Here is a 26702-nt window from a genome sequence, read left to right as displayed (position 1 = left end):
GCCATGGGCAGGGACACCTCCCAACAGATTTTGGGGTTGCCCAAAGCCCCATCCAGCCTGGCCTTGAACACCTCCAGGGATGGGGCATCCACAGCTTCTCTGGGCAGCCTGTGCCAGTGCCTCATCACCCTCTGAATAAAGAATTTCTTCCTTATGCCTAATCTAAAACTGTTACCCCTTGTCCTGTCTCTATATTCCCTGGTAAAGTCTCTCCACATCTTTCTTCCCCCCCTTATGGTAAACCTGCCAGTTTTCAGTCAGCAAAACAAGTCCATGAGGTGGCTTCTCACTTGGAAATGACCATCACAAGATTTGCCACAGGTGTAGCAGCAAGTTGATGTTTTATCACCTTCCTTTTCTCCCCTTCTTCTTCCTAGAGCTAAGCAAATTCTTCATAAACATTCACAAATGAGCAAGGATTCCACCGACCCTTTTCTAATTTATTTGGAGAAGGTCTGAACACCCAGCCTGCTCATTATTCCAGCACTTAGCTACTGTATATGGTTTGCAGTGGATTATACAGATTTATACCCCAGACCAGAGCTGTTCCAGTCACCAATGAATGTAGTAGTTGCATTTCTTGGGTCTCAGCCTCCAATCTGGAAATCACTGCTCTACAGTGTCTAGTCTTGCAACTCCAGTGGTCTGTCTGGGTTAGTGTCATTTTTAAACAATTCTCTTCTTCCTCTGCATGAGGAAGTGAACACCTTAATGGTTTATGTGATTACCTACTTAGCCCCTAAATTCATAAGGTTGCTAGAAAAACAACTTTTAGCTGGGGAGGTTGACAAAGCAGAGTGATAAATGGTTGCAGAGAAACAACACAGAGAACACTCCTCCATATCTTTTTTTTTCCTCTCTAGCCACATATTGAGATTTTTGCTAACATCAGAAAAGTGTTATGGAGCTCCCATGTCTTCCTAGACCTGCTTATCCCCACTCTTCTGTCTGTAGTATTGAAATTAAGGGTTCAAGGACTTCGTGCTGAAAGTAGAAGAACAAAATAAAACCAAACCAAACTCAGACATGCTTCTTACTGCATCAGAAGAGATATACAGAGCCCAGTGATGACAGCTAGCATGAAAAACAGAAATACTCTAATTTATAATTTTTTCTGGCTGTGTTGACAGGCTGAGGCTGTGGACACTGGGAAAAGGATACTGTGCAGACAGCACAGACATAGCTGGTAACCACCCGGATGGTTTTCAGTTGCACTGATAAGGAAGAGCTTCGTATTTAGATTAAGCTGCTACAAGAGCTGTCCTTCAACCATAAAAGGGCTGAAAAATTATTTATGTGTAAAAAGAAATATTCAGATTTCTTAGCATAATGGAAAGAATATTTTATAGCAAGAATGACATACTGTTGTGGGATTTTCTACGTTTTAAATGGCTAAAGAAGTCTCTAAGAAAAAGGTATGCATGAGAAATAATAGTTGGTAGCTAACTCATTTGTAATTTCTGAAGCAGTATTTCATTTTGACTCCAAAGTACTACAGTTACCTCATTGTATTGACAAGAATAATTATAGGAAACCTAACTGATTATATGAGACATTTTTCTTTACCACTGTTCTTTTAAATACACTGGAAGCCAATTATGTTGAAACTAAATACAGATACTTCAGAATATATACGATGCATGAAATCTACAGTAAGTGCCAAAACCTTTTTGCTAAAATCAATGGCGTGAGTCCAGATTACCCTCTAATATCTATGAGGGCAAATATGCATAAATTCACATTTCTTTGCCTATTGCTAGCTACAGCATATTCAAAAATACCATAGTACTTTTTGGGGGTGGGCAGGAAGGGGATCTGATGTTTTGCAGTGTTCAATGTTTTTATGAGAAATGCAGTGTTATTTCTATTGGGCTCTCATTTTGATGGGAATTGGCAGGGATTAGCTATGTTATAGAGTCCCACAGCATTTTGCAGGATAAGGTCCTAAGCAGAACATGTTCTTCATGCAGAGAGGCTGCTCTCTCTGGATTGCAGTGGGTTGGTATGGTGCTGTACACAAAACAGTCTCAAGCTAGAAAGAACAGGGATTGGTATGAGATGGGCAAGGTGATGAAGCTGTGAAGGAGATGAAAACAGGTGTTTTTAAAATTGGACTGTAGATAATTACTTGTGCAGTTCTGCAAGAATCAACCTCAAAACTAGCATTATCTCATTAAAAGTCGGTCAGGAAAAGAAATAGCATTATTAAATGCACCATGACACAAAAGCAAGGTACTTTATCAACACACTGAAAGATTGCAATACTGCACAGGAAGATCTGAATAACCACGAAGGACTGGGGGAATGTAAATGGTATTAACATTTCCAGAATAAAAAGCAAGGGCTGTTCATCTAGGCTCTAATGAGATGGTCTGACGAGACCTAAGCGGTTCCCACTGTAAACACTTGGGGAAGAGCTGGGTACACCCGCCAGCCACAGCATGGTTATGTGCAAAATGTTACACTAGTAGGAAGTGAGGCATTTCGAGCAGTGATAGGGTTGTGTTAGCATAACAGCCAGGACAGAGGACTGTTAGTGTCATTAAATAAGCCCCTGTGGAACTTCATTTGCAACCTGTCTGCAATTAACACATGTGTTTAGCTTAAATTGGAAGGGTCTACTTGAATGGTGAGAGAGGTGGAAAGTGCATTGAATGAAAGACTGAGCCTCACTCATTTATTCTAGCAAAAGTGAAGGTGTGAGGGGATAAACTGTTTTATAAATATGTGTCTAAGAGGAATCCTCAGGGTTGGAAAGGACAGCTTTATCAGCCAGTGCTGGCACAGGAACAAAGCTGTAAGAGCTGCTGGTGAATAGATTTTGGTGACGAGTGGGAAGAAGGTGGTCAAATATCAGAGAACTGAGGTTGTGGATCCAATATCAGACACTAGAAAAAAAAAAATCTAACCAATTTTTGATTATGCCATGAAGGAGATTGCAAAACACACTGCTTACACTAGCAGAAAACTGCAGGGTGGTGAGGCACTGGCACAGGCTGCCCAGAGAAACTGTGGATGCCCCATCCCTGGAGGTGCTCAAGGCCAGGCTGGATGGGGCTTTGGGCAACCCCAAAATCTGTTGGGAGGTGTCCCTGCCCATGGCAGAGGGTTGGAATTGGGTGATAGTTAAGGTCCCTTCCTACCAAACCATTCTATGGTTCTGTGATTTCATGATCCAATGACCCACAAACTCTCTTCTAATCCTGTTACTCTAAATGCGAACAATCACAATAAATAAATAAATAAAACCACGCACTGACATTTCCCACCAGTGCTAGCACCTGACAGAGCTATGGGGAAGTGAGGAGATAAACTCCACTAACATGAAGAAAAATGTGCTCTAAAGAAAGGGATTCAAATCCCATTAATTTAGTCATCAGTGGAGAGAGACAGCCCCTTTCTCCTCTTGCAGTTGCTTTAAACCATGTCTCTGTAGGCAATTTCTTAAGGAGAAGGTGAATTGCCTTCTGCAGGAGCCTCTGTTAGTCCACGGAGTACAGGAGAGACACCTGGATGACTGATTTACAAAAGAAGAGGGGAGTCAAGTCCTCTCCTAAGGGACCAGGTTCCTGGTTGGTAGTCTGCTACCTTTTCTCTGAGGTTTCCCATTGAAGTGGTGACCATATCTAATTGCAGTTGGTCCATGGAACACGAGGAGATCTGAGCATTTCAGGTACATATCTGCACTGAGTGGTAATTCTACAGTAAATTGAGCACTCTCTTGCCTCACTTACTATTAGTGCCTTTATTTCAATTTATTTTAAAAAGCCAATCTTTAAATATGGTAATTAGTAATTACACAGGTTCATAAAATATGTTTTTCTAGTTGAATGAATTATATATTCATTTCAACATATATAAAATTTACATCAATATCAAATGGAATCATATAAAAACAGAACTAAAAGTCGGGCAATTATTCTTTTCAAATCGAACCCACAATGGGACCAGAAATTTTCCAAGACGTTTTTCTTACCATTAGTGCACATTACTAGAAGCAATTGCTTTTCCCTGAAGCCTCCAAAAAGCAAAAGAAATGATCAAACAGCTTGTAAATTGACCCATTATTTTTCTTCAGTGTTACTGCCAAAAGCATTTATAAAAATACAACCACTTTCATTGCTATTAAATAGAACATTAAACAAATCATATTTAACATTAAAGCAAACATGAGAAAATTCAAACAGTGTTTGTATTTCAACCTGAAGAGAGAAAAATATATTTTATTTGCTTACCTCTTCAAATTTTAGTGCAATCATAGAAAAAGCTTTAAAAATTGCGTCTGTTGGGCCTGTTATTGTCACAATTCTTTCTGGACAGGAGCCTTCTGAAATATTGATTCGAGCTCCACTCTGTCAAAAAGAACAAACATTTTTCAAATTTATACTTCCCAGGGAGCAAAGAAAGCAGGATTAGGGGATAGCGTTTGGGAAGAAACATCTTGAGGCATCTAATTCACTCCCCTATGATTGCAGCCCCAACATCATATAATTTCAGCATAAACTGATCGCACTCCAAAAATTCATCTAACTGCGGGAAGCCAGGTTCTGTCTCGGTAAACACTTATCCAGCTTTCATCACAGTATGCAAATAGCACCTCCGTAGCTCAAAGTTACAAATAATTACATTATCAAGTCTTTTCTGCCTCGCAGGGTTAACCTTAAAGAGGACTGGAGCTGCAGAATTTCAGGCCAGCTTGTTTCCTTCAGGGAACATCAGTTTCTTAGAGGTTTGGACCCAAATACAGTGCTTGATCTGTCTATCTGGGGCATTGCGTTGGAATATGGCAAAGGTTCCTTATAAGTGTATGTCATATGAATTCAGTCAATTAATATACAGAAAAAAATCCTTTTAATATTGGTAGGATACACAACATTTACAATGTTATCTTCTTAAAGTAAGGAGACTTGGAAGATATTAGAAAACTGCATCTTGGAGACAAATGAACACAACTCTCAGGCATACCTATTCCCCTTTATGTCTCTATGGCAGTGCAGCAAAAAAAAACTAAATCAGTTGCAAATATATTTAACAGGATCTCAGCATAGATAATAATCGAATCCAGTTCAGGAAAGATCAACCCTATGCTTCCTCTGAGGTTTCAGCCATGGAAATGTGTTAGTGCAGCCTAAGAAGTCAATAGAGCCTCAGCTGATCCACAGGCACTGATCTTCTCGAGGGTGCTGGCCTCTAGCAAATATGAGATAATCTAAGTTAATTTGGACCTTTGCCTTCAAAGTTACCACAAATCGGTTGATATGCTGTGTGTCTGAGCCTTTACTCATGTGTATACTGCTGCTGAACAGAAAGATAGCTTATTTTCCCATGTGACAGCAACCAAACACAACAAGAAAAAAAAAACAAAACACAAAACAAACAAACAAAACACCAGAAACTACTAATAGAAAAATCCTTCTGTCACAGACTCTGCTGGCAGATATACTCAATGTTCAGAGATAAGAAAGGGCAGCAGTCACTTTTTCTGACAGCTGAACCTAAGTGGGAATTGCTCTAATCAAACACCAGTGTTCAATCAGGAAGGAGTTCGAGCCCAGGCCTGGTTCAAACTGGCAGCAGCATTTGGTTCTGGGACTCACTCTCGGTTCCTGGGGATGCTGCTCTGCAGTGGGCCTGAGAGGAGCCTGGCCAGGCAATTAAAAGGTGATGTGGCAATCTCCAAAATTTGTGAAGGAAGTTAATGACTGCAGGCACAGATTGGTAGGCTTTGTGCTTTTCTTCAGACTCATTTTTTCTGTGATATTTCTCTGATGACAGAACAAGGTAACGTTGCATTTTGTTCCACAAATATGACTTGCAACATACCACATCTGTCAGGAAAGCTAAAATAAAATCATCTTTTAAGAAGCATTGAAGAAGTTAGTCATTTAAAGAAGGACTCAGTTATCCCCACTTAAAGACATAGCTGATTAGTCCTTTGTTGGTAGTAAAGAGGCACATAATTCCTTTTTAAAAAATGAACAAAGAAACTATGCCTTGTGTCTGCATGTAAGTGACAGTTTTTCAGGAATGGAAGATGAATATTTGACATTTACCTGGAAAAACTAACCAGGAACTATAACTCTTCACTAAGATGTTTGACCCAGAATTCAGGAGCACTTTTTCTAATGATAGCTTCCCCTTTGTGAGAACAATTTAAATCTAAAGATATCTGTCTGTGATCACATTTATTAATTAAACTACAATGCATTTAATCAACTCTCAACTGTAACTGCCAATATACCGTTACCTAGTGCATTGGAAGCATTTTTTTTTTCTTAAGTTCAATTGTACTTATATATGAAAACATGGATGAAATCTCTTATCAAAAAAGGAGCTTTGTATTCAGTCAGCCTGAAAATGAACTCCCTGTTGTGCATATTTGAAGATGTATCTCAGTATTTTTATTCACTGCAAGTATATGGAGATTTTCCTGCCAGAGACCTTCTCTCAGTGTACAACACAACAAAGCAGCTGACATAATAAAGTACAGCAGAGAACCCAGAACCAAATCAATTTTTCTTGAGGCGCTCTCTGTACACTTTGCACTCCTGAAGTTTCAAACAGTATGATTTTTCTTTTAACTTATGCTTTTAGCCAATGATTCAAAGAAGGGAAGTTACAGGAACCTGCAGGTTAGATGTGCTGACTCACAAGACAAGTGTGGATCCACAACCTTTGCCTTGGAGCTAGGTATAATCCTCTAAAGACACCGCACCTTGCTTTGAGGAAGGGAAAGAAGTGTCCAAACACCTGGGGAGACTGAAGTTTATGCAGTGCCCTGTGTTAGTTAGCCTCTTTTTGTTTACAACCTTTTCGAAGGATGTGAATGGCTTGTGTGCATGCAGGTCTACGTGTCCACAGCCTACTGACAGCTGCAAAACTACGAAAAGTTCAGTCTGTGCCAAGACAAGACAGAGGGATGCTTTGGCTCCAGTTCTGCTGAAGGTTGTCTACCCCTAGACCTTCCATAGCATCAGTCTAAAGCACGGTTTCAGATTTTGGGAGCTCTCTACCAGAAGGCCATGCTGCATGAAGGAGCAATGCTGGTGTGGTTTGGGAAACAGTGGTGAAATATCATGGTTTGGATACACTGAATCATGCTGCCCAAGCTGCTCCTGAGGCAATGCAAGCCTCCAGACTGCTGCGGTGATAAAGATGCTACCTTAACAGCAGTGCTTAACTTAGGCCAGCACATTTTATTTATATGAGAGCTGGTGTAACGGAGTGGTGATGTGAAATGAGCTGCCCGCTTGATGGCAGTGTCGTTCTGTACGCTCCGAGTTGTTCCCTGAGCTGGAAAAAAAACAAGACATCAAGGCTGGTCTTACCTCCTCCCTCATCTTCTTAACTGTCTCACCCTTCTGTTAAAGAAAAGGATAAAAAAAGTTAGCCTGGGCCAATGAAGTGAACAGACATACAATATTTTGACGTGACAATAAAGAGAAAAAGTAATTTCCTGACCTTTCCAATAATGCTCCCAACCTCCTGAAACAGAAAAGAAGACAGCGTAAGTGAATGATACGATTCGCTACAGAAGAGCATTTGCTAAGCTGCTGAGCTATTTTACTATCACTTCTGTCAGACCTGCAATGCCTAGCCCCGTTTCCCATTGTTGCCATCCACAGATGTGCCGTGTTAGACACAAAGGGGCGGACTGAAAACGCGGCTTTACAGCGTACTGATTGTGCAAGAAAAATACCTTTAACAAGAGCTGATCTTGCAGTTACAGATCAATTCTGCTACTATAAACACAGATAAACCCCTATATTAGGGAATGAAAAGTTCAGAAATAATAAGACTATATAACCTGCTAGGGAAAATGGGATATAATGCAAGCATCAAAATAATTGCTGCTCTCTCTGAGGGCAGGCATTTACCCTCTTCTCATCATTCAATAGCTAGAGCTCAATTTCCATGCCATGAAGTGTTATTGCATTAACACCTGGTGGCCTGTCTTAATCTCCCCATTAAGCACATAGAGAACAATAATTGCTCATCAGTTTTTAGGGATTTGGGAATTGCTACTGGACTCCCATGATCTTTCATTAAGGGACAAAATACTGACAAATGTCACCATGAGCATACAACAGGGGATTGATGTGGCAGTTCCAGCAACATCCCAGGGGTTAAAAATCTGGTGCATAAAAGCAACAGGTAACAAAAGAGAAGCTAATAACTCTAAAATGAATCGTCTGGGCATGTTGCACAAGTCACGCATGTTGGACATCAGAGTGGGAATTATCTGATGGAGAAGAGAGCAGCTATGGGAAAACAAACTCCTCTCCTATACTCAGTGTGAAATCTACCTCCATGATTTAAGACTGTCTCACGTGGTTCTCGTAGAGGTATCCCCCCACCTCTTACCTCCATCTATACACTTACATCTGAATCACCCTGAAACACTGCCACAAGAGTACAATTTAAGAAATTATCCTCTGTCGCTCTATTTGGACTCATGATAAAGTGGTACTAACTTCACCCTGCAGTACCAGACTGACAGCACTGCCCTTGGGAGAGAGCTATTTCTCACCACTAGGTTATTTATAAACTCATATTGTGAAGCTGTTTGTGCTTGTGCCTCCTCACAAGACATGAACACCTCTCAGTGAGAAGACCCATCTCAGGGAACAACTTTGGCACGTGGTTCCTTGGAGCTCTCGGCAGGTCTGCAGACAACACCAACCTGGGGCTACCACACATCAATGTAGCACGTCTGCTACGTGAAGAAACAGGCTAAGATAAACCTCAAGCAGTACGACAAAGCCAATTGCAAAGTCCCGTGCCTGGGATGGAACAAGCCCATGCAGCAGGACAGGCTGGGCAGCAACTTGCTACAAAGCAGCTTTGTAGAAAAAGTCCTGGGGGTCCCAACGCCCAGCTCCAACATGGGTCAACAGTGCATCCTTGCAGCAAGGGAGGCCAACCAAATGCTGGGCTGCATTAGTAGGAGTGTAGCCAGCAGGCCGAGGTGAGTTCTTCCAGCCTTCTCCTTGGGCTCATGAGACCTTGTCCCATGTCTGAGACCACCGTGTCAGCATTTTGGGCAGGTTCTCCAGCAAGGTGCAGCATTCTTATTAGCAACAACACAGATTTGGGACACCCATTCCACAAGGTTTTAAGGTCTATTTTTCCAGGCTATCGCTGTAACACTGCCAAACTGTCTGTAACTACTGAATGGGATTAAAAGGTACTGGGGGTGAGAGGGGACGCAGATACACATAACTCTCAGTAATGGAAAGCTGTCATGTCTAGTAGTTCCCAATGGTCTTCTCAATGCATTCAGTGAATTTACCCTGAAAATTTTTCTTCCATTCCTCTCAATCCCAGGTTTCAGAAATAATTTCTTGTGTAAAACAGATTCCCAGGAGGTAGAAGGACTTTTTACTGTGGCTGAGCATATAGTATTTTGATTGCTACTGGTGAACAATTGAATTTCAGTCTTTTTTTTTTTTTTTATTTTTACATCCAAAGTTTCATTAGAAGCTATAAGCCTGATCTTGAACCTACAAGGCTCTGCTGGTACACACTCCTCATGAAATCTGGCCTAATCCATTTGATCAGAGTGGGTCTTGATGTCAGCTGCAGTTCTTTCAGAAATGTATGAAGGGACCATGGCTAATAAGGACAAATATATCTTCCTTGGAAATAGGAAAAGATACTATAGCTTTGGAAACAGTAAAGCAATATACCGTTTACAGCCCTAGTAAAAAAAGATGGAGTATTTCAAACAAAGAAATGAGGAGTCTTTAAACCAGTGAAGTGCTGCATAAAATATCAGGATTCTCAAGATGCTTACTTCACTGACGCCTGTGGATGTTTTGCTATTGATTTCAGTGGAAACAGGAATTCTACCTGAGCAGATATCACCTCGTTTGCTGCTAAAGAGTAGAAGCTACCAAAGCAGTGAATGAATGCACAGGGTGAATTCTGCTGAGAAAAATATTTCAATGAGACTTGTGACCAGCTCCTTGGATCATGCTAGAAGATGCCACTGTAACTCTACAGACTACCTCAAACCTTAACCTTGTCAAAGGGAGAATTTAACGCTCATTCTGCAATTAGGCAGTTCCAAAGCACTGTGGCAAACACCACCTCCTCCCTGCTCTGCAGCGCCCTTTGAAATGGGATTCTGCTAGGAATGGCAAGGAAAGGAGGGGGGGGGAGAGGGAAACATTAACTTCACATGGGTATTCCTAAATTTTCCAAAATTTTGGATCCATATGAATTACTCCAAAGAAAATAAATTCTGGAACCATTCTAAGCTGGTTGCTTTAGCCTTTTGGGGGCTTTTTCTCTTTTTAGGAAAGCTCCTGTAAGTAGTGGAGACGATGGATCACGTTTTAATTAGGAGAAACCTTCTTATGGCACAGATAAAATCAGAAAATTCTTTTCACCTCATTCTCCAAATTACTTATCCTACTTCATCAAACCTTTAATGATTCTTTATGCAGTCCAGTATTTGATTCATACAGAGACTTACACCACCCTAAATTATGTTTAGTGCTTTATAAGATATCTAACACCATTTTTATGATACTCGATCTTTGTCAATATTTCTATCCAAGGTTATTTATAGATCTTTATCTTACCCAGAAAATGTTTCTAAGTCTGCCAGGTGCTCAAACTGTGCTGCAGACTGAAGGGATGGGATGTCTGTCACCTGCATCAGTTCATTATAAGTTAGGAGTCCAGTGTAATCCAGGCACGCAGGCTCCTCTGCAGTCAACAGCAAGAGACAATGGAGGGTTTTGTTCCCCAAACAGGAGGGAAGAACTGTACTATCAGGGGTTTCATCTTTCTACATCTGCCGTGGAGGAAGCCTAGGCTTACAAGAACATACCTAAAGTTTGGTGAGAGGAATCCCACATTTGATATCAAATTCAGCCTCCGCACAAGTCAGACAGGAGTGTGATTGAGCTGTCTTTGAAAATACTGGTATACTAGGATATACTAATAACTGCTTAACTATTTGCTGTCTTCCAGCGCTCAGGAATACAAAGTGAAGGTAAGTGTTTACGATCAATTTCGGATTGATTTATTGACTAACCATCCACTTATAAACATAGTGGGAAAATAAGCGATATGATAGGAATTACTAGATTTTCTACAGTCACATTTTAACAGCAGACAGAAAAGCAGAGCACAAATAAAAATGTTATCAAAAGGGGGAACTGAGCTCAGAGAGAGAAAGCCAGGTCCAAGGTAACCTGGCAACTCTGCTGCCAGAGCTGAAAGAAGCACCCAGCATACCACAATCCTTGGCCTCAACATACAAACACCTGCCTGTCAGAAGCAGATATGCCACAGCAACTGTGCCGGGTGAATAGGATGCCTCCAAAAAGCTGCAACTGTATGCGTGCCCACATCCACTGATACACTTGAACACATGCATATATTTATATATTTGTGTGTGAAGACAATATATGCACGCAGGCACTAAATAGATGGATATCAACTTTCCCTCAAGAAATGACAGCGATTTGGGGCACCTATCTTGAGCCTCATCAAAGTGGCCTGAGTTTTAGACAGTGCAGAGTGCCCAGCCGGGTAGCATCTTTCAAAGGGCATTTCTCCAGGTGACAGCACCTGAAGCAGGACAGACTCCTACCTAGACTCCAACTTCGCATCCAGGCACTTTGGAAAAACACAGGAAAATGTGACACAGACATGCTAATTTCAGACAGCTTTAAAATAACTCATTAGCCTCGGGGGCTAAGTTCAGTTATGACTATGATTCTATGTAATTTCTAATAAAATACATAAATCTATGTTATTTCTAATAAAATACATAAATTAACAAATGGTGGACCTCACCAAGACTGTGCTCAGTATCAGCAAAGCATATTGCTAACCAAATGCCCAATTCATTGCAGATAACTCGAGGAAAAGCAATGGCAAAAACATGGGATGTTTTTGTATATATTGCATAATAATGTATAATATTATTTGCACTCCTAATTGTCATGAATGGCATGGCTTTTACCCTTAACGAACACCTGGGGAGAGGTGGGCCCACCACACAGCAGAAAGCTGCTTCTGTAGTATTTGCTTCATCTGTGTTAACCTGAGGCCAGCAGAACAAAAGGTGGCAGCAGAGAAGTCTCTGTGAGCCCAGGCTTTTGCAGGGCTCTTGATGGTGCGAAAGATTAAACAAAGATATAAAACAAGCTGTAGGAGAAAGCTATTTGCTAATCAACTATCTGGCATACCTTCTGAACAGCAAGAAAAGTAAGTCACGTTAAGAAAACAGGAGGCTTAACAAATGGTGATAAACCTTGGTATAAAGATAAACCTTTGATCTGTAAACATAATGTGTGAAATTCCATCATTTTTCTAAGTGTAAGGCTAATCTAATAAATATTGTGGACTAGGAAATCAAAACTAACCAGCTATTTATTCCAAAACCATACAAAAACACAGATCTTGCTCTAAGCATGCAGCTTCTACTACCAGCGCTATGGGGTGAGTGGAACACTAACCTCACAGGAACCCTGAGATGCAGACACGTCTTTAGGAAATAATGCAAGAATATATGCTTTTACCCCAAATCATCTGTCAAAGCACAGACCACATCCTAAATCCTGTAATTCATCCAGGCAATGCTTCAATCGCATGTCTGCTTTCTGTGAGCAAGGATAAGGTAGGGCCAATCGGCCTGGGCTCTATAAATGAAAAAGCCTGTTAGGAAAGCATTGAAGAAATACAGCCTTCTGCCGTGGGAACACACATCTGTCACAACAAAAAGAGGGATCCTGGCAACAGCAAACAACATCTGTGCTGACAAAATGTTGTAGACCAGCACCAACTGTCTTTCTCCCATCCATAAAGAGGAATAACATCACAACCCAACTCTCTCCCCATGTTGTACTGAGGATACAGTTGTAAAAACTCATATAAGCACGTGGAGATCCAGCAGGGAAGACCCCAGGAGCGTGTTCCATGAAGATATTCTGAGGAATATGTTTGTATGGAGAATATAGGACACGAGCATTTTTTTAAAGACTGAAAAAAAGCCTTAGTCAGATTTGGGAAACATGATGTAACATGTCTACCTCGAGGATCAAATGGTTGCCTCGGATATACTGAGTCTTATTTGTGTTTTGGGATTATGTGGGATTAGCCTCACTGACACAGGAGATTTCATGTTCCTAGGTGATGCTTCAGCAGTCACTGTCTGATGTTAACTGCCCTAATTTAGTAAGGTACTACAGTCCAAGTCCTTACTGAGACAGATCTCATGCTAACAAATGTGGTAATGTTTGAGAGAACCTTCAAATTACAGTCTTTCTGATGGAAATGTTGGTATTATGATCCTTCCACAGGCCCATCTATGTTGTTTTTTTCCATATTTTTTTTCTCCCAGCTATACCAATAAGCATTTTTCATTTGCTTTTTGATAGCAGATAGGTAATCAATTTACATTCGACTTCACACCAACCTGCCATGCCTCTCCCCCCCTCCTTCCCCTCCTCACCCCACCAAAACAAAAAAAGAAGAAGACAAAGAAAAAAAAGCACAAACAAATCAAACCCCAGTTCTGTCCCTTTACTAGCCATGCTGAAACACCAGCGATCAATAGCGTGTGCCTCTTGCAATCTCATCCTAATATGGCTCTGGACTGGACACTGTCTGCAAGAAGTAGGAAGATTCAACATTGAATGTTGGTTTTGGGAACACACAGAGGCTGTGAAAAAATGCCACTGTCCTTTCCATTGACTCTCTTAGGCTAGTGGAAATAGTGAGAAACTCTCAGCTTTTCCTACAACCACTCTAAGGAGGTCCATCTTATGTTGTGTATTTGCACACTGAGTTTTGTTCCATGACTAGAGCTCTTGGCTACTACAGCAATGCTAATGAACAAAATGAGCTATAAGAGCAATAAGCCTGACAGTCAATCCTCATAATACCCTGACAGTGTTTGTGGAAACTAGAAAGAACAGAGCAAACGGTGGCTTGGCTGGCATTTTATAGCTTGGATTAAATTACTGGAAAGATGAATCTTAAAGCTGCTTTGTTTTATGCTGTATTTTAATAAGTAAAAAATGAGGAAAACTAATAATTTCTGTGTTTGCTTTAACAAGGGTAAAGTAAGCAGATATGCAAAAGTGGCCACTAAAAGAAATCCTTGATGGTAAATCTGCATTGCCTATACAAATGAAAGTGGCAACATTCTCCATGATTTCATTCTGTCTATATCTGAATTATTTATTTATTGTGAGTAAACATCTTAATGAGTCTGGATTTTCTTTTTCTTGTAAAAATCTCTATAAATAATCATAAATTAATCACCAATGTGTCCAAAAGTTACCACCTGAAGCTACATGCAAGTCCATCGCTATCAATCCTTCCAGTTCCACTAAGCACCAAGTGGTCCTGCCGAAACCATGGGGTGGTAGAGTTGCTCAATGCATCTAAAATGAAGCTGCAAGCACTGAAAGTTTAGTACTTAAAAATCAGGGCACCCCTAGGGTTTTTTTTCTTCATTTTTTTCAGGTCTTTCACTGAGTATTTGACTGCAGATTTGTCTTTCTAATTCATGACTGCTTAAACTGTGAGAAACCTCTCATTAGGTAAATGCTATCAGGGAAGGAAAAGCTCCATGTAGCCATTGTATCTTTTCTGCATCAATGCAGATTATACATTCTACATAGCACATGTACTACTTGTCCCCAGACATGTTTAAAATCTGCTTAGGAGACTTCCCAAACCCCATAAAAATTGCAATACCAGAAGTTTCTATTTGAATTCCCTTATTATGATTTGTTTCAAAACTATATCTATTCCATTATTTCCAAACACAAGCACTTGTATCATTCAAAATAATGTCACTCCATTACTCATATTTGTTCTCTCCGAGTATTTTTGAGAATGTCTGAACAAAGCTAGACATGCTCTCCTCAGCCTCCTAAAACTGTTCTTTTTCTGTGAATTCTCCCTCTAGTCTTCAGCATCACTCACACACACGGCACCTGCTGCTGAGCACAGAACCAGAGGTGTGATCTTGCCAGAAGAGCGGCAAGGGAATTACCCTATTTTTGCCCCACAACGAGCCAGTACTGTACACCCAAAACTGCACATACTTGTGCTGCAATAGCTTTCCTTTCCAGCCTAATATGTTCTGAATGTGCTGCTCTGTAACACCATCACATCTGATGCCTTTCAGCCCTTACGCTTTCCAGATTTCCCCCCCTCACTGAATGTGTATCTTCTAAGTTACCTTCTCCATTAAGTTGCCTCACCTCTACAATTTACACGTCTTGCTATTTGGCAAGAGTCCTACTTTCCTCCAATCTTCTCTTCCCTCCTTCACCCTACCTATAAATTATTTCCTTATTCTTCCTAAAACCCATCTGACTTCATTAATAAACTTTGCTTTCTATTTCTGAACTCCTTCTCCTTTCTCTAAAATCTTCCTTGGACTCAACACATTCTAGTTTGGTTTCTTGCCCACTTCGCTATACCCACCATAGTTTCATAGCTGTACACCTTTGAGCAGTGCCTTTAGAAATGATGTATTTTTTTCTTCTGCAGGTTTGTCCGTGACAGAGGAAGCAGAGACTCTTGTACTATCACTATGAGAAAGAAACCAAAGTGGGTTCATGACCCTGCTGCCCTTTCCTTGCTGGCACATTTTAGTATTTTCTTATATTCCACCTTAAGTATCCAATATTTAAATCTCCATTAAGCCGTTTTCCTGGAATTTAACACTTGTTTCCCACCACAGCCTCTTTACAACCACCATCTAAAATTAACCTTTAATAGTGAGTCTCTAGGGTCTTAATCAGCTTGTCAACACCGGCTGTATACAAATCCAAAGCAGGCAAAACTAATGTGATCATTATCCAGCATCATCAAAGTAGGTGCCTCTTCTGGGTTATTTCATTCTGGGCACAAGCTGACCAAAACAAGAACAAGACTGCTGCAGATGTCAAGCATGAAAGTACATTGGCAGGGACCTGTGGGCAAGGCTGTAATTTTCCATAATCTTCCAGCCTCGTTACTGGTGACAGTAAGAAAGAAAATCAACCAGCCACAAGTCACAAACACACAGATCTGCAAAAGGTGACCAAGGAACGATAAGAAACATTGAGCTCCCTCAAGGAGCTTATAGCATGCAGAGAACTAAAAGAAGCTGGATTTTGACAAAAACAAAAAAGGAAAAAGTAAAACTTTTCTTTTGGAGCTTGAGCTCTGCTTTTACTTACAGAGGGCTCTGTTAGCTGGGAACTGTTTGCCCATGAATGCACACTTGTGATCCCTAAAGCCCTCCAAAATTGTTGACCTGATCCAGGTAAATAGTGCCATTTTTACTTTTGCTGGAAGCAGAAATCTTGCAGTCACTACAATATTCTAATCCTGCCCAGAAATTGTAATTTTAAAGCCAACAAAGGTGATAAAACATCCATACCCCCTCAAAGCCTCTGCCCTACACAGTGATTTCACTTATTTTACTTCAAGAAAGAGAAGGAATTCGTTGCAAAATGCAGAAATAGCACAATGCAAATAGCCCCAGCCCATACTCACGGTTCTTCCCTACCAAAATGCATGTAGCAGTTTTATCTCTTAATTCTCATTAATAAGAGATGAAAATGCATCTCTGCATTATTTAATATACTCTACATATCCAGCTTTTGCACATACTTCAAAAGACTCCTCAGTTCCTGCCCTCTCTGGAGCAGCATTCAGGTAACTCAATCAAAAACTGAGCAACAGGGGGCTGCAGTGCAGCCTTATCCATTTTTACCTAACTTGTCCTTAAAAGCCTCCATCATTGAATGTTGCGGCATGTCCAGACAGCCTGCTCCCCTCCTCACATATCCAAATAAAAAGTTCTTCCTAACATCACTCTTGAAACTCCCTACAAGCAAAGATAACTCTCTCTGCAGATGTGAAGAGCAACTGAGCACTGCCCTTGTACCATACTCCCTGAAAACCTCCCCTTCATTGCAAGGAAACATGAGAAATGTTTTGTGTTGCTTCTGGTTTCTCTTCAGGGCTGTCACACTGCTAAAATATTTTTTCTGATGTAACGCTGCACAGGATAAAAATTATGCCTTTCATCTTACACCAGCACACACCTTCTGAAGTCCTGGCCCAGGAGGACACCTTTCATATTAGGCCCTGAAAGCATTTACCCCAGGAACAAGACGGTTCCTGTCTGCTTTCCTTTCAGTAGACACTAACACCTTTGATTTTTGCTATTTTTTGTTGTATCTGCTGTTGCTAAATATGCTGACTCTTTCACTCAGTATCTCCTTGCAGAGGTCCGTCCATTTGTACAAATACTGATTCTCTGTCTGCAGATACAGCGTGCTGAGAGAGCTAATCTTAATTGCATAATTAAGATGCCCATCCTTGACTTAGAGCCCATATACAAATGACACAGAAAGTACACACTGAAAAATTCCTAAGTCTGCAGGGTTTAGAGTTGAGATAACTAAGCATGATAGCACAAGTTATGGACACGATAAGGAATGCAATGTCATGGAGCACATAGACCTCTTCCCTCTGCAAAGGTACACTGGCACCAGAGATTCGGGGACAGATTTAAAGTTAATGGTGATAGAGCCCGGTATTTCCATGAAACGCACTAATAAATAACTAATTTTCGAATTATATTTCCTCAAATCCAGTTTGCTACTGTTATTTTTAAAATCGCTCGTGTAATTGCACTCTTCCCTTTCAAGTTATGACCAGTTATTTACAGACCAAGCTCTGCTTCAGTTAATTGTTTTGTCTAGAAATACTAATTAGAGATCAGCAATTTCCAGCAATGTCATTACCACAACAAATCTTAGGGAAGTGTGGGGAAGCATGTTTCTTCTTGTTTTTAGCACATACAGCTTTCAGAGCAACCTTTTCATACTGAGTTCATATTGACTCAGACATCCTTCACACTCTGATATCAGCGTTTTTGAATCACAGAAATGATATCAAAGAAACCATAAAGGTCTGACTTTTATCACCAAAATAAATTGTGATTTAATGTGCTCTTCGCAATACTTTGGTACAATAGGACACATGATTAGAGCATACTTCAGTTAATGGTATACCCATTGTGCCTTGTTAACTGAGGATGCATGGTGTACTCCCACTTAAACTTTGAATTTCAGAGCTTTTATGGGTTTAATTTAGACCCTTGGGGATAAATATGCATTGAAGATTGGACACACAACATCCATTACTGTTAAAAGTGGTCGCATACACAATCAGCTGTATTTATGAGAGAAAATAACCTTTCTCTAATTTATTTTCTGATTACTGTATCCATTGTTTCCTGAAACAAAACAAACACCACCACACCAAAAACAAACAAACAAAAAGAAACAACACACACACACAAAAGCAACAGAACTCTAGACCATGACTTCACTAAAATGTTCTGAAAAATGACAGATACTTGATTTTTGCTTTAGTGGCATGATTCTGAAAGAAGCAGAGCTGTCTGGCATGGTTAATAAAAAGCACACTTAAGCACGCAGGAATGTGGCTGAAGCCAGTAGGGTAACACACACCAGGATATGGATGTGTTCACACGCTTTTCTGGACTAGGACCAGAACCCAGTACAATCAACCCCTAGAAACTAATTTTGAGTGCAGACATGCGCACAGATTTTTGGTGGGCTTGGAAAAAGAGAGTGTTATTAGATTTGTTTGACAGATTCCTATTTAAGATGCAGATTTTACACACCAGATGCCTGCCTGAAGCTGAATATTTCAGGGGAGAAAAAAATCAACCAAAATGGTTGGACCATTTCAGAGAAAATACATAATTTGATCTGTAACACTTAATTCTGGCATAACCTAACTTCTGTGTTTGTTTTTTTGATTGTTTTGTTAATTAATTTTGTTTCTCATTTACTAACTTAAACTGTACTCCCTCATATTTCCTAGCATTTCCATAAGTAAAATATAGAGGGAGATACCTTGATCTCCTATTTGTGCTATGGATGTATAACATGTGAGTTCGTGCCATAGGTTGAGAGTGTGTCTTGTTTCAAAATGTAAATATATTTTAATTTTATAAATAAAATTCCAGGGTTAAAACTACTTTTAAGATTTATACCTACAATTTTGATCTGAAGAATGATGTATATATCCACTGTCTCTTACTAAGAAAGAGCCAAAACATCTATTTTATTCATTCATTCCTCATCTATTTTATTTATTTTATTCCTCATCTATTTTATTTATTCATTCCTTAAGCCTAAAATTGTCTGGTGTCAGTGATGCAAACAATACAAACAAACCAATGAAATGTGTTTTTTAATTAAAAGCCCATTTTGTGATCTGGCAAGTTGCAATAAACAGCTATCAGACTGTTAAGTCTGACAATACAGAATTGGCACTTTGTCTATGGCACAGATTTCACACTTATCTGCATGTTTGAGTGCTACGCTGGACAGAAATGAAATTACAGTCAACCTTCCAAAACAAACCCGCAGGGGACCTGGACAAATGCTTGTTATATCAACGGTTTGCTCTAATAAGATGCTACGTCAGAATAATGAAGAGCTATCCCATTTGAATTCAACAGGAATATTCAGTAATTCTGTGGCAATTACTTCACACAAATCAATGTTTTGGTATCTTGAAAAACAAAAACCAAAAAAACACAAACCCACAACACACAAAACTGCAAACGATGAGAAAAACGAGCTGTATGCAGGTCACCCTTATGCAAGGGTCTGTCTAATTTGGCTAACTATCAATCAAAGAACTCATTTTGCCACCAGAACTGTTCAAAGTGGGTTTGGTACAAGCAAGGCTTGTTCTAATGAACTTGGGCTGCAGTGCAAACTGAAGTGCGATGCCTTGAAAGGCAGGGGCTGATTTTTCAGTCATGGCAATGGTGCTTTTGACTCAAATTGGAAGAGGAGGAGCAGACCCTCCGTCAGTGTCACTGCCAGGCTCAGATGGTAACTGCACACACTCGCTCAACAAACAGGCAACTGCTGTGGCAACAGTAAATGCTTCACCTTGCCATGCATGAGAAGGCGTATGGTAAGTGTGACATTGAGACCTCCTTCAGTCACTTTTCCGTCCTTCGTGTTCATCCTGGCCTTGTGTCTTCAATACTTGAAAGCAGCTTTGTATATTTTTTTTTCCTTCACTTAATCAACCTACAAAGAGAGAGAGGGAAGAAAAAAAAAGTACCATTGAGTGGCTGAGGCTACTCTGGACCAAGAATATCATGTTGTACAAACCAATTAACATTCCTCCCTTTGATTTGCTGGACTGCAGTTTAGCGCTGAAAAGGCTCCTTTGATTATTATCCCTCCCCTACCAACTCTCCAGCTCTTCACCAATTACATGATAAACTCCCTTTGAAACCTTACAAATTCGCTTAACTTCCATTATTCCAAGGCTGAAAGTACAGAGCATAGCAAAGGGAAATACAGTGTCCTCTTCTCAATGCTTTCCCCCTGTTAAACTTTGGGGTTTGTATATGCAGGATTTACACGTGCCTGGTGCTATTTTCATTTGTCTCCCTTTCTCTCTCTGTTACTCTCTCTTCCTCTGTTTGCTCTTGCAGAAGAGAGATTTTTATTTTCTCTCCAGCTAGAGAGAAATTAATTCTGAGCCTAAACACTGATCCCTACCAGCAACAGCAGATGACACATTATCAAAGACATCTGAGTAACCAAGAGCCACTCACTGCTGTAAATCTGGGCACTGTCTGACTTTGTTTTTGTCTGCCAAGCCCAGAGGTGGCTCAGTCCCTCAAAGGCCAAAGCTGAGCTTCAGCTCTAAGTGGAAGGAAGATGTTAATTCCCAATGACAAATTGCAGATTTTCAGTCATTTACAAAGTCATAAATATCCTAAAATACTAATGAAAGCTGCAAGGGCTGGCCTTGAAGGGACAAACAAGATGCATTATGAGTTTACTAATGCAAGGACATTTATCAGTACAAACAACAGTGGGGGCAGGAACGTTACCAAGGGTAGGCAAATTCCACAGTAGAAAAGGCTTAGAGACCCTTATTTACTTTTGTCCTTTTCAGGCCTATCTTACAAACATCTCTCCTTTCAGCAGTTGTCTCTTGTTAATGACAGCCCTGCCTAGTAGCTGTGGATTTTAGAGGTTCCCCAAGCTTTGACTAGCCTGGGCACTGGCTGATGACCACCCCGAGGGACAATCATTTTGCTGTCAGTGGTTCAGAGCATATGGCAGCATCCCATCCCACCAGGGTGGCAGGCTGTTGTCCCCTCGCAGACTGCTCAGATGTGGGACCAAGCTACCACGAGATCAATCCCCTGAGAACTTCAGAGAGAGAGTCACGCCGACTGCTTCATCAACTAATTAAGCTACATCTTAAGACCCACGAGGCACTGACAATACTAGACCAAAGAAAAGCCCATCTAGCTTAGCACCAACCATCGGTGATTCATGGCCTTCCTGAGTGGGAGACCACATCTAGGCAGACATGGTGAATAGCCACCGATGGACTGATCCTCACTGAATTGGTCTAATCCCTTCCTGAATCCATACTTCCAGTCTCCAAAAGCTCCGGTCTCAGAGATTAATTATTGGTTAGGGGAAAGTGCTCCATTATATCTTGCTTAAATCTGCTGTCACTCGACATCAGACATTTTGCCCTCTGCATGTCAGGCAAAGACCATTCCAGAAAGTCACTCCTCTGATGGCTGAGCATGTGCCTTGTGCTTCAGCCTAAGCCTGCGGGAGACCAAGCCACTCCTAATGCTTTTGCTGCTGGGAAATACCCGGGAAGATGCAGAGTTTTCCCTAATGTCTCTGCAGGATTAGTCAGGAGCACAGAGAGCTCTGTGCCTCCAGTGATTGCAAGAATAGGAGTCAGACATGCCAGAGAAGAAGAGATGAAAAAAAAAAAAGAGGGAGAAAGAGCAACTGAGTCTATTCCTTCCTAAAAGCACATCCACAGAGCAGCTCCCATTTGCCTGCTCCACCACCAGGGATGATTTTTCCTTAAACCAGCATGGGATCAGTGCATGTCTTATTGCACACCCTCCGACCCAGGCCTTAGCCACTGAAATAAATCCCATTTGTTCCACATTTTTAAGTTTACCACTTATACATCACCTATCTGCATGGAGAAAAGTGGAAAAGAGGCAAGATGCCTGGGTGAGAAGGCAGAAAACAGAAGTAGCCTGGCCATGCCTCTGATGCACCGTGTGCGCAAGAAGATGAGGGGAAAACGTCCCAGTTCAGCTGGTAGGAAATGACAGAGAAGCATCAGGGTATATTCTGCCTCTTTAAGGCCAGACCTGGACTCCAGGACTCAAAGTCAAACCTTCAAGTGGGTGTCCAGGACAGTCCCTTCAGACAAATACAGAGGGAAGAGCTGAGGAGGTGGCTGAGGTTGTTCCCAGTCTAAGGAGGGGAATGGTCTTGTGGTGTTCACCTGCTCCTAGCTGAGGGAAGTGCCCAAGCACTTTCTGCTCAGCTCTATCAAAAAAACAACAAAAAAAAAAAAAAAACACACAAAACAAAACACAAAACCAAACATGAGCAAGTATATCAACAGCAGCCTACATCTCAGACTGTACTCTGAACTGTACTGAAGCAAAATTTACCATCTGAGGTCTCTAGACTCCCAAGGTAGCTTAGGACACGCTTGGAAGGTTTCACACAGCAGATGTGCTTCAAGTAGAAGCAAGGTATTAATGTCCTCCTGTGGATCAAAATTTTGTGATGGAGCTATGGCTGTGTTTCTATTGAACAACTCCCACATTTGAAAATATTCCTGGACAAGATCCAGGTTCACAGTTGCTGTAGCCTTTTGCTGAGTTCTGTGATGCTACGATAGCACGATCACTTTGGGGAAAGTTCTTTAGGAAACACTTTTCCCAGAAAACAACACCCCCTCCTCAGTCCTGATTTTTTTGCAGATTAAAACCACAAAACCTGTATTTTTAGCTAGCAACTTTTGGTTTCTAACAACAGAGGTTAAAAATAAAATTCCACTGCAAATATTGTTAAAAATATGATGGCCATCCTACCTTTTTTTTTTTTTTTTTTTTTTCCCCCAGGATTTTGTCTTTGTCCCTCCTCCCAACGCATTCAGTGTCACCTCGTACTGAGAGGCAGGACAGATGTCTGGGGGAGGGCTGGGACTGTGTGTGTGCATGCAAGGAGTTACTCAGCTGTGTGAGATACAAATGGAAGGAATTCAAGAAGGCAATTTCACATAATATGGAAGAAATACATGAAAAATATACATATACCATGAAGAGATCCTGAAGGATGATCAATTACCCAATTATTTCAGCTTTAAAGAAGGATTGGAATACAATGAATTATCACTTTTTATTTATTTATCTAGCTAAAGCTTTTTTTTTTTTCTTCAGGCATCATCACAAACATGTGCTAGTCCAGATCTTTGTGTGCATGGAGATGTCAGCCCATGGCACAAGGAAAAGAATGGTTTCTCCTGCAAAGCCTCCTACCAACCAGCAATACATCTACATATTTATAAACCCACTGCTGTAATATATGAGCACATCACGAATATTTAATCAGTAAAATCATTTCCCTTTCCTTTGCAAGATCAGCATTTTGAACAATTTACTATGTTTCTGGCATATGCATGCCTTTAAGTGTGAGCAAACAGTAAATACCTAAGGCTTTCCCTTCTGAAGCTCTGTGGGACAGGATGCTATGGCTACCCTGGGTCTTGGGGAGGTGAGCCTCACAGACTAAGAGAAAGTCAACTTGTCACACTTTTCCTGACACCAGAGGAAAGTCAGAGGACTCTATGGGTGATCAGAGAGTATTGAGCAAGCAGTCACAGTAAATTGCATGGCTAAATGTTGAATGAGGTTTTATGCAATTTACTCAGCCTTCAACAAAGAGCTGGAAGTGACAGGAGAGCAAGTGGATGATGTGCTCTCTCTGACCTCAGGACGCAGGACCAGGATGCACCAAATCCAAGATCCAGGGCTTTGCATCTCAAAATAACAAGCAATAAAAATCACGTGCAGGGACCAAAGCAAAATAGATCACATCAAATGGGTCCCAGTAAACAGCAGATATTTGCCTCCTGTGGAGCTGAACATGAACACTTGAAGACATTTCCACTGTTGTTTATCATGTAAAAAGTGAAAATTTCTCTGTAGGCAGAAACATGCATCCAAATGCATTAAAAATGAATTCTGAAGATTCCAATAAAATGGACACTTAGTCTAATGTAAATGCATTTTATACATAAGTGTGTGTTTCTATACATTTTCAATATTTGTTATCCCAAGCTGGATTAAAAGGGCATGTCCTATATACTCATCATTTACTACATAAGATCCATCAGTTTTCTAACATGGTTTTTCAAGTATTGTTGGTAAATTCAGTGATTAAAATAACAAGCAGCTAAGCCATGTTTTCATCAGACTACTACAAAGAACAGCGTGGTTCCTCGAGGATTTCACTGAATTAATATAAGCTACAAGATGAACTCCAGGGCTGAAGGGCAGTGACACAGCACACACACAGGTTATGAATCCATGCAGCAGAGGAGGTAGCGTGAGACGGCTGCCTGAGGCCTACGACATGAAAAGTCAACCCCATGATCTGCTTTCCTTTTACCCCTCAAGCCTGTTAATCCCCTCCCAAGAAAATAAGCAGATGACTGCAAAGAAGATGGCTGCATGGTGCTGAAAAAAAAAATATATATAGTGCTTTAAATCTCCCAGGTGAACTCCTCATGCAGGCAGGATAGGAGAGTCTTTGTCTCCACAGCAGGCAGGGATGCTAGAGATGAGTAAAATCAGCATAGTACCAAGGAAGACAACAGGCAATTGATCTCTGAATGTAAAGCCTCAACAAATTATTATTTCACATCTGTGAATCTGCCAAGAACGCTACTCATCTGGAAGATCCAGAGGAATGAGAGAGAGGAGGCACAGAAAGACAGCATGCATGGGGGTCAACTGGGGCAGAGCTGCACAGTCACAGAGCTGCGCTAGAAAGGGAAGAGACACAGAGAGGAAAGGAGGAGAAAGGCAGGGAGAAAGAGAGAGAGATGAAGCTTCAGTTGGCTGATGTAGATAATAACGTGAGAGGAATCAATGTGAAAATGACTGCCTGAAAATGTCGGAAGCTTGCTCTGGTACATGGAGTCTGGATCAAGTGGTTGTTGATCTGAGCTTGTCAGGAATGATGAAATTGGTCAGAGTGTCCAGCACAGCATTCCCTGAGCTGGAGCCTCAAAAGCAACCCTTGAACCTCATTATAGTGTTTCATCACCATCAATAGTAAGATGTAACTATGAAGAAAGCAAGGACAAATTCCAGTTGTTCCACTGGAAGACATTTAAACAGAATAAAGAATGGGGGAAGTTATATTGGCATTCAGCAGAAGCCACGTCTATTTTAAATGAGGACACTTAAACTCTGTTGTCTAGTTCCCGTGTTTCATTTGGCTTACATTAAGAAAGCTTAAATATGGGAAACATATGAATACCCAGTCTCTCACAGTACATCTGTCATTTCAGCAGAACATGGAACCATCCCAAAGGAGGGGTAGCTAAGCAGATGGATCAAGCCTTAGGGATAGGGGACAGGAAAAGACAGCAGCTGAACAAGACGACTAAAACACGAGCAAAATAATCTAAAGATGAACAAATAAAATTATCATGAATAAGTAACATGCTAATGTTATGGAGACAATAGTTAAGAGTTTGGTTCATTGAGCTAGAACTCAAAAAAAAAAAAAAGAAGAAAATAAAGTGTTGTTAAAAAACAAACAAACAAACAAAGGATAGTGAACGAGTCTAACAAAGATAAAAGACCAGAGAAAACCAAAACATGGGAAGCCATGAAAAGGTTGTACCTAAGTCATCTTGATTAGAAGCCTCCCAGGTGGAGGAGACCTCCCAGGAACTGGAAGAAACACACTGCCAGTGATCATGATGAAAAGCATTGACATACATGTACATTTTTGGCAGAGCAGAGTTCTTCAGGGACAGATTCATGCTACTTACATTTTATTCTTTCACTTAAGCTGAAGGGAATATAGGAAAGGAGAAGGTGACTGAAGGGAACATAAGAAAATTACTACAGGACAAGAACTGATGGCATTATCAATGGAAATTGACACATCTGCCACATACGTAAGTTTTAAACTTGATAAACTAACTGCCACATAAAAATTCATGCTGTCAAATGACGAAATAACTACTTTGCTTTCAAGTTTTTTGATAAGCTAAGCCGTTATCTCTGGATTTTCACTTGAAAGTAACATCTCTGAATGTCAAAGGACTAAACAGTATAATTATAGAGGAAAACAGTGGCAGAACTTAAAACAAACAACCCCCTCTTCCCCCCCCCAAAAAAAAAAAAAAAAAAAAAAGCACAACAAAATAAGCAAAACCACCGCCAATCATAGTATTTTTTTTCAAGGAAATTATCTTCAGAAACGGTGGAAAGTGATAGATATCACCAGCTGTATATAGTCTCAGATGAAGCAAAAATAAAAGAAGAGTGGACATTTGCTAAATGTACACTTCTTCAATTTATGTATCAACTGAAGGATAAAGACATCTGCTGTTACTAAACCATACAGTTGTAAGGTTACTAAAGACAAAAGACTCACAGGATGCCCACAATAACACAATAGTAATAACAACAACAGCTCTTCAAATGATTTCTGTCTCAATTATAACTGCTCGGAGAAGGAGGAATTATGTTTTAAAGCACTTCAGTCTTATACAGAAGCCTTACCAGG

At 40.6% G+C, this 26702-nt stretch overlaps 1 protein-coding gene across 14 annotated transcripts in view; it reads right to left on the bottom strand.

Annotated features, from left to right (window-relative positions):
• LOC309874774 (poly(rC)-binding protein 3-like) overlaps window positions 1–26702 on the bottom strand; it is a 424882-nt gene that overhangs the window by 41145 nt on the left and 357035 nt on the right. For all 14 annotated transcript variants that reach the window (XM_082753316.1, XM_082753317.1, XM_082753318.1 and 11 more), the window contains 4 exons: window positions 19980–20123; window positions 7462–7485; window positions 7329–7361; window positions 4236–4352 (listed from right to left, as the gene is read on the bottom strand). In XM_082753316.1, the coding sequence (XP_082609442.1) occupies window positions 4236–4352; window positions 7329–7361; window positions 7462–7485; window positions 19980–20057 (252 nt within the window). In that variant the 5' untranslated portion in view covers window positions 20058–20123. The remainder of the gene's footprint in view (window positions 1–4235; window positions 4353–7328; window positions 7362–7461; window positions 7486–19979; window positions 20124–26702) is intronic.

This window comes from Aythya marila (assembly GCF_965140915.1).
Source record: "Aythya marila genome assembly, chromosome: 2".
NCBI lineage: Eukaryota > Metazoa > Chordata > Aves > Anseriformes > Anatidae > Aythya > Aythya marila.
Note: the sequence above shows the minus strand (reverse complement) of the source record. Positions and strands in the feature narration are given on the sequence as shown.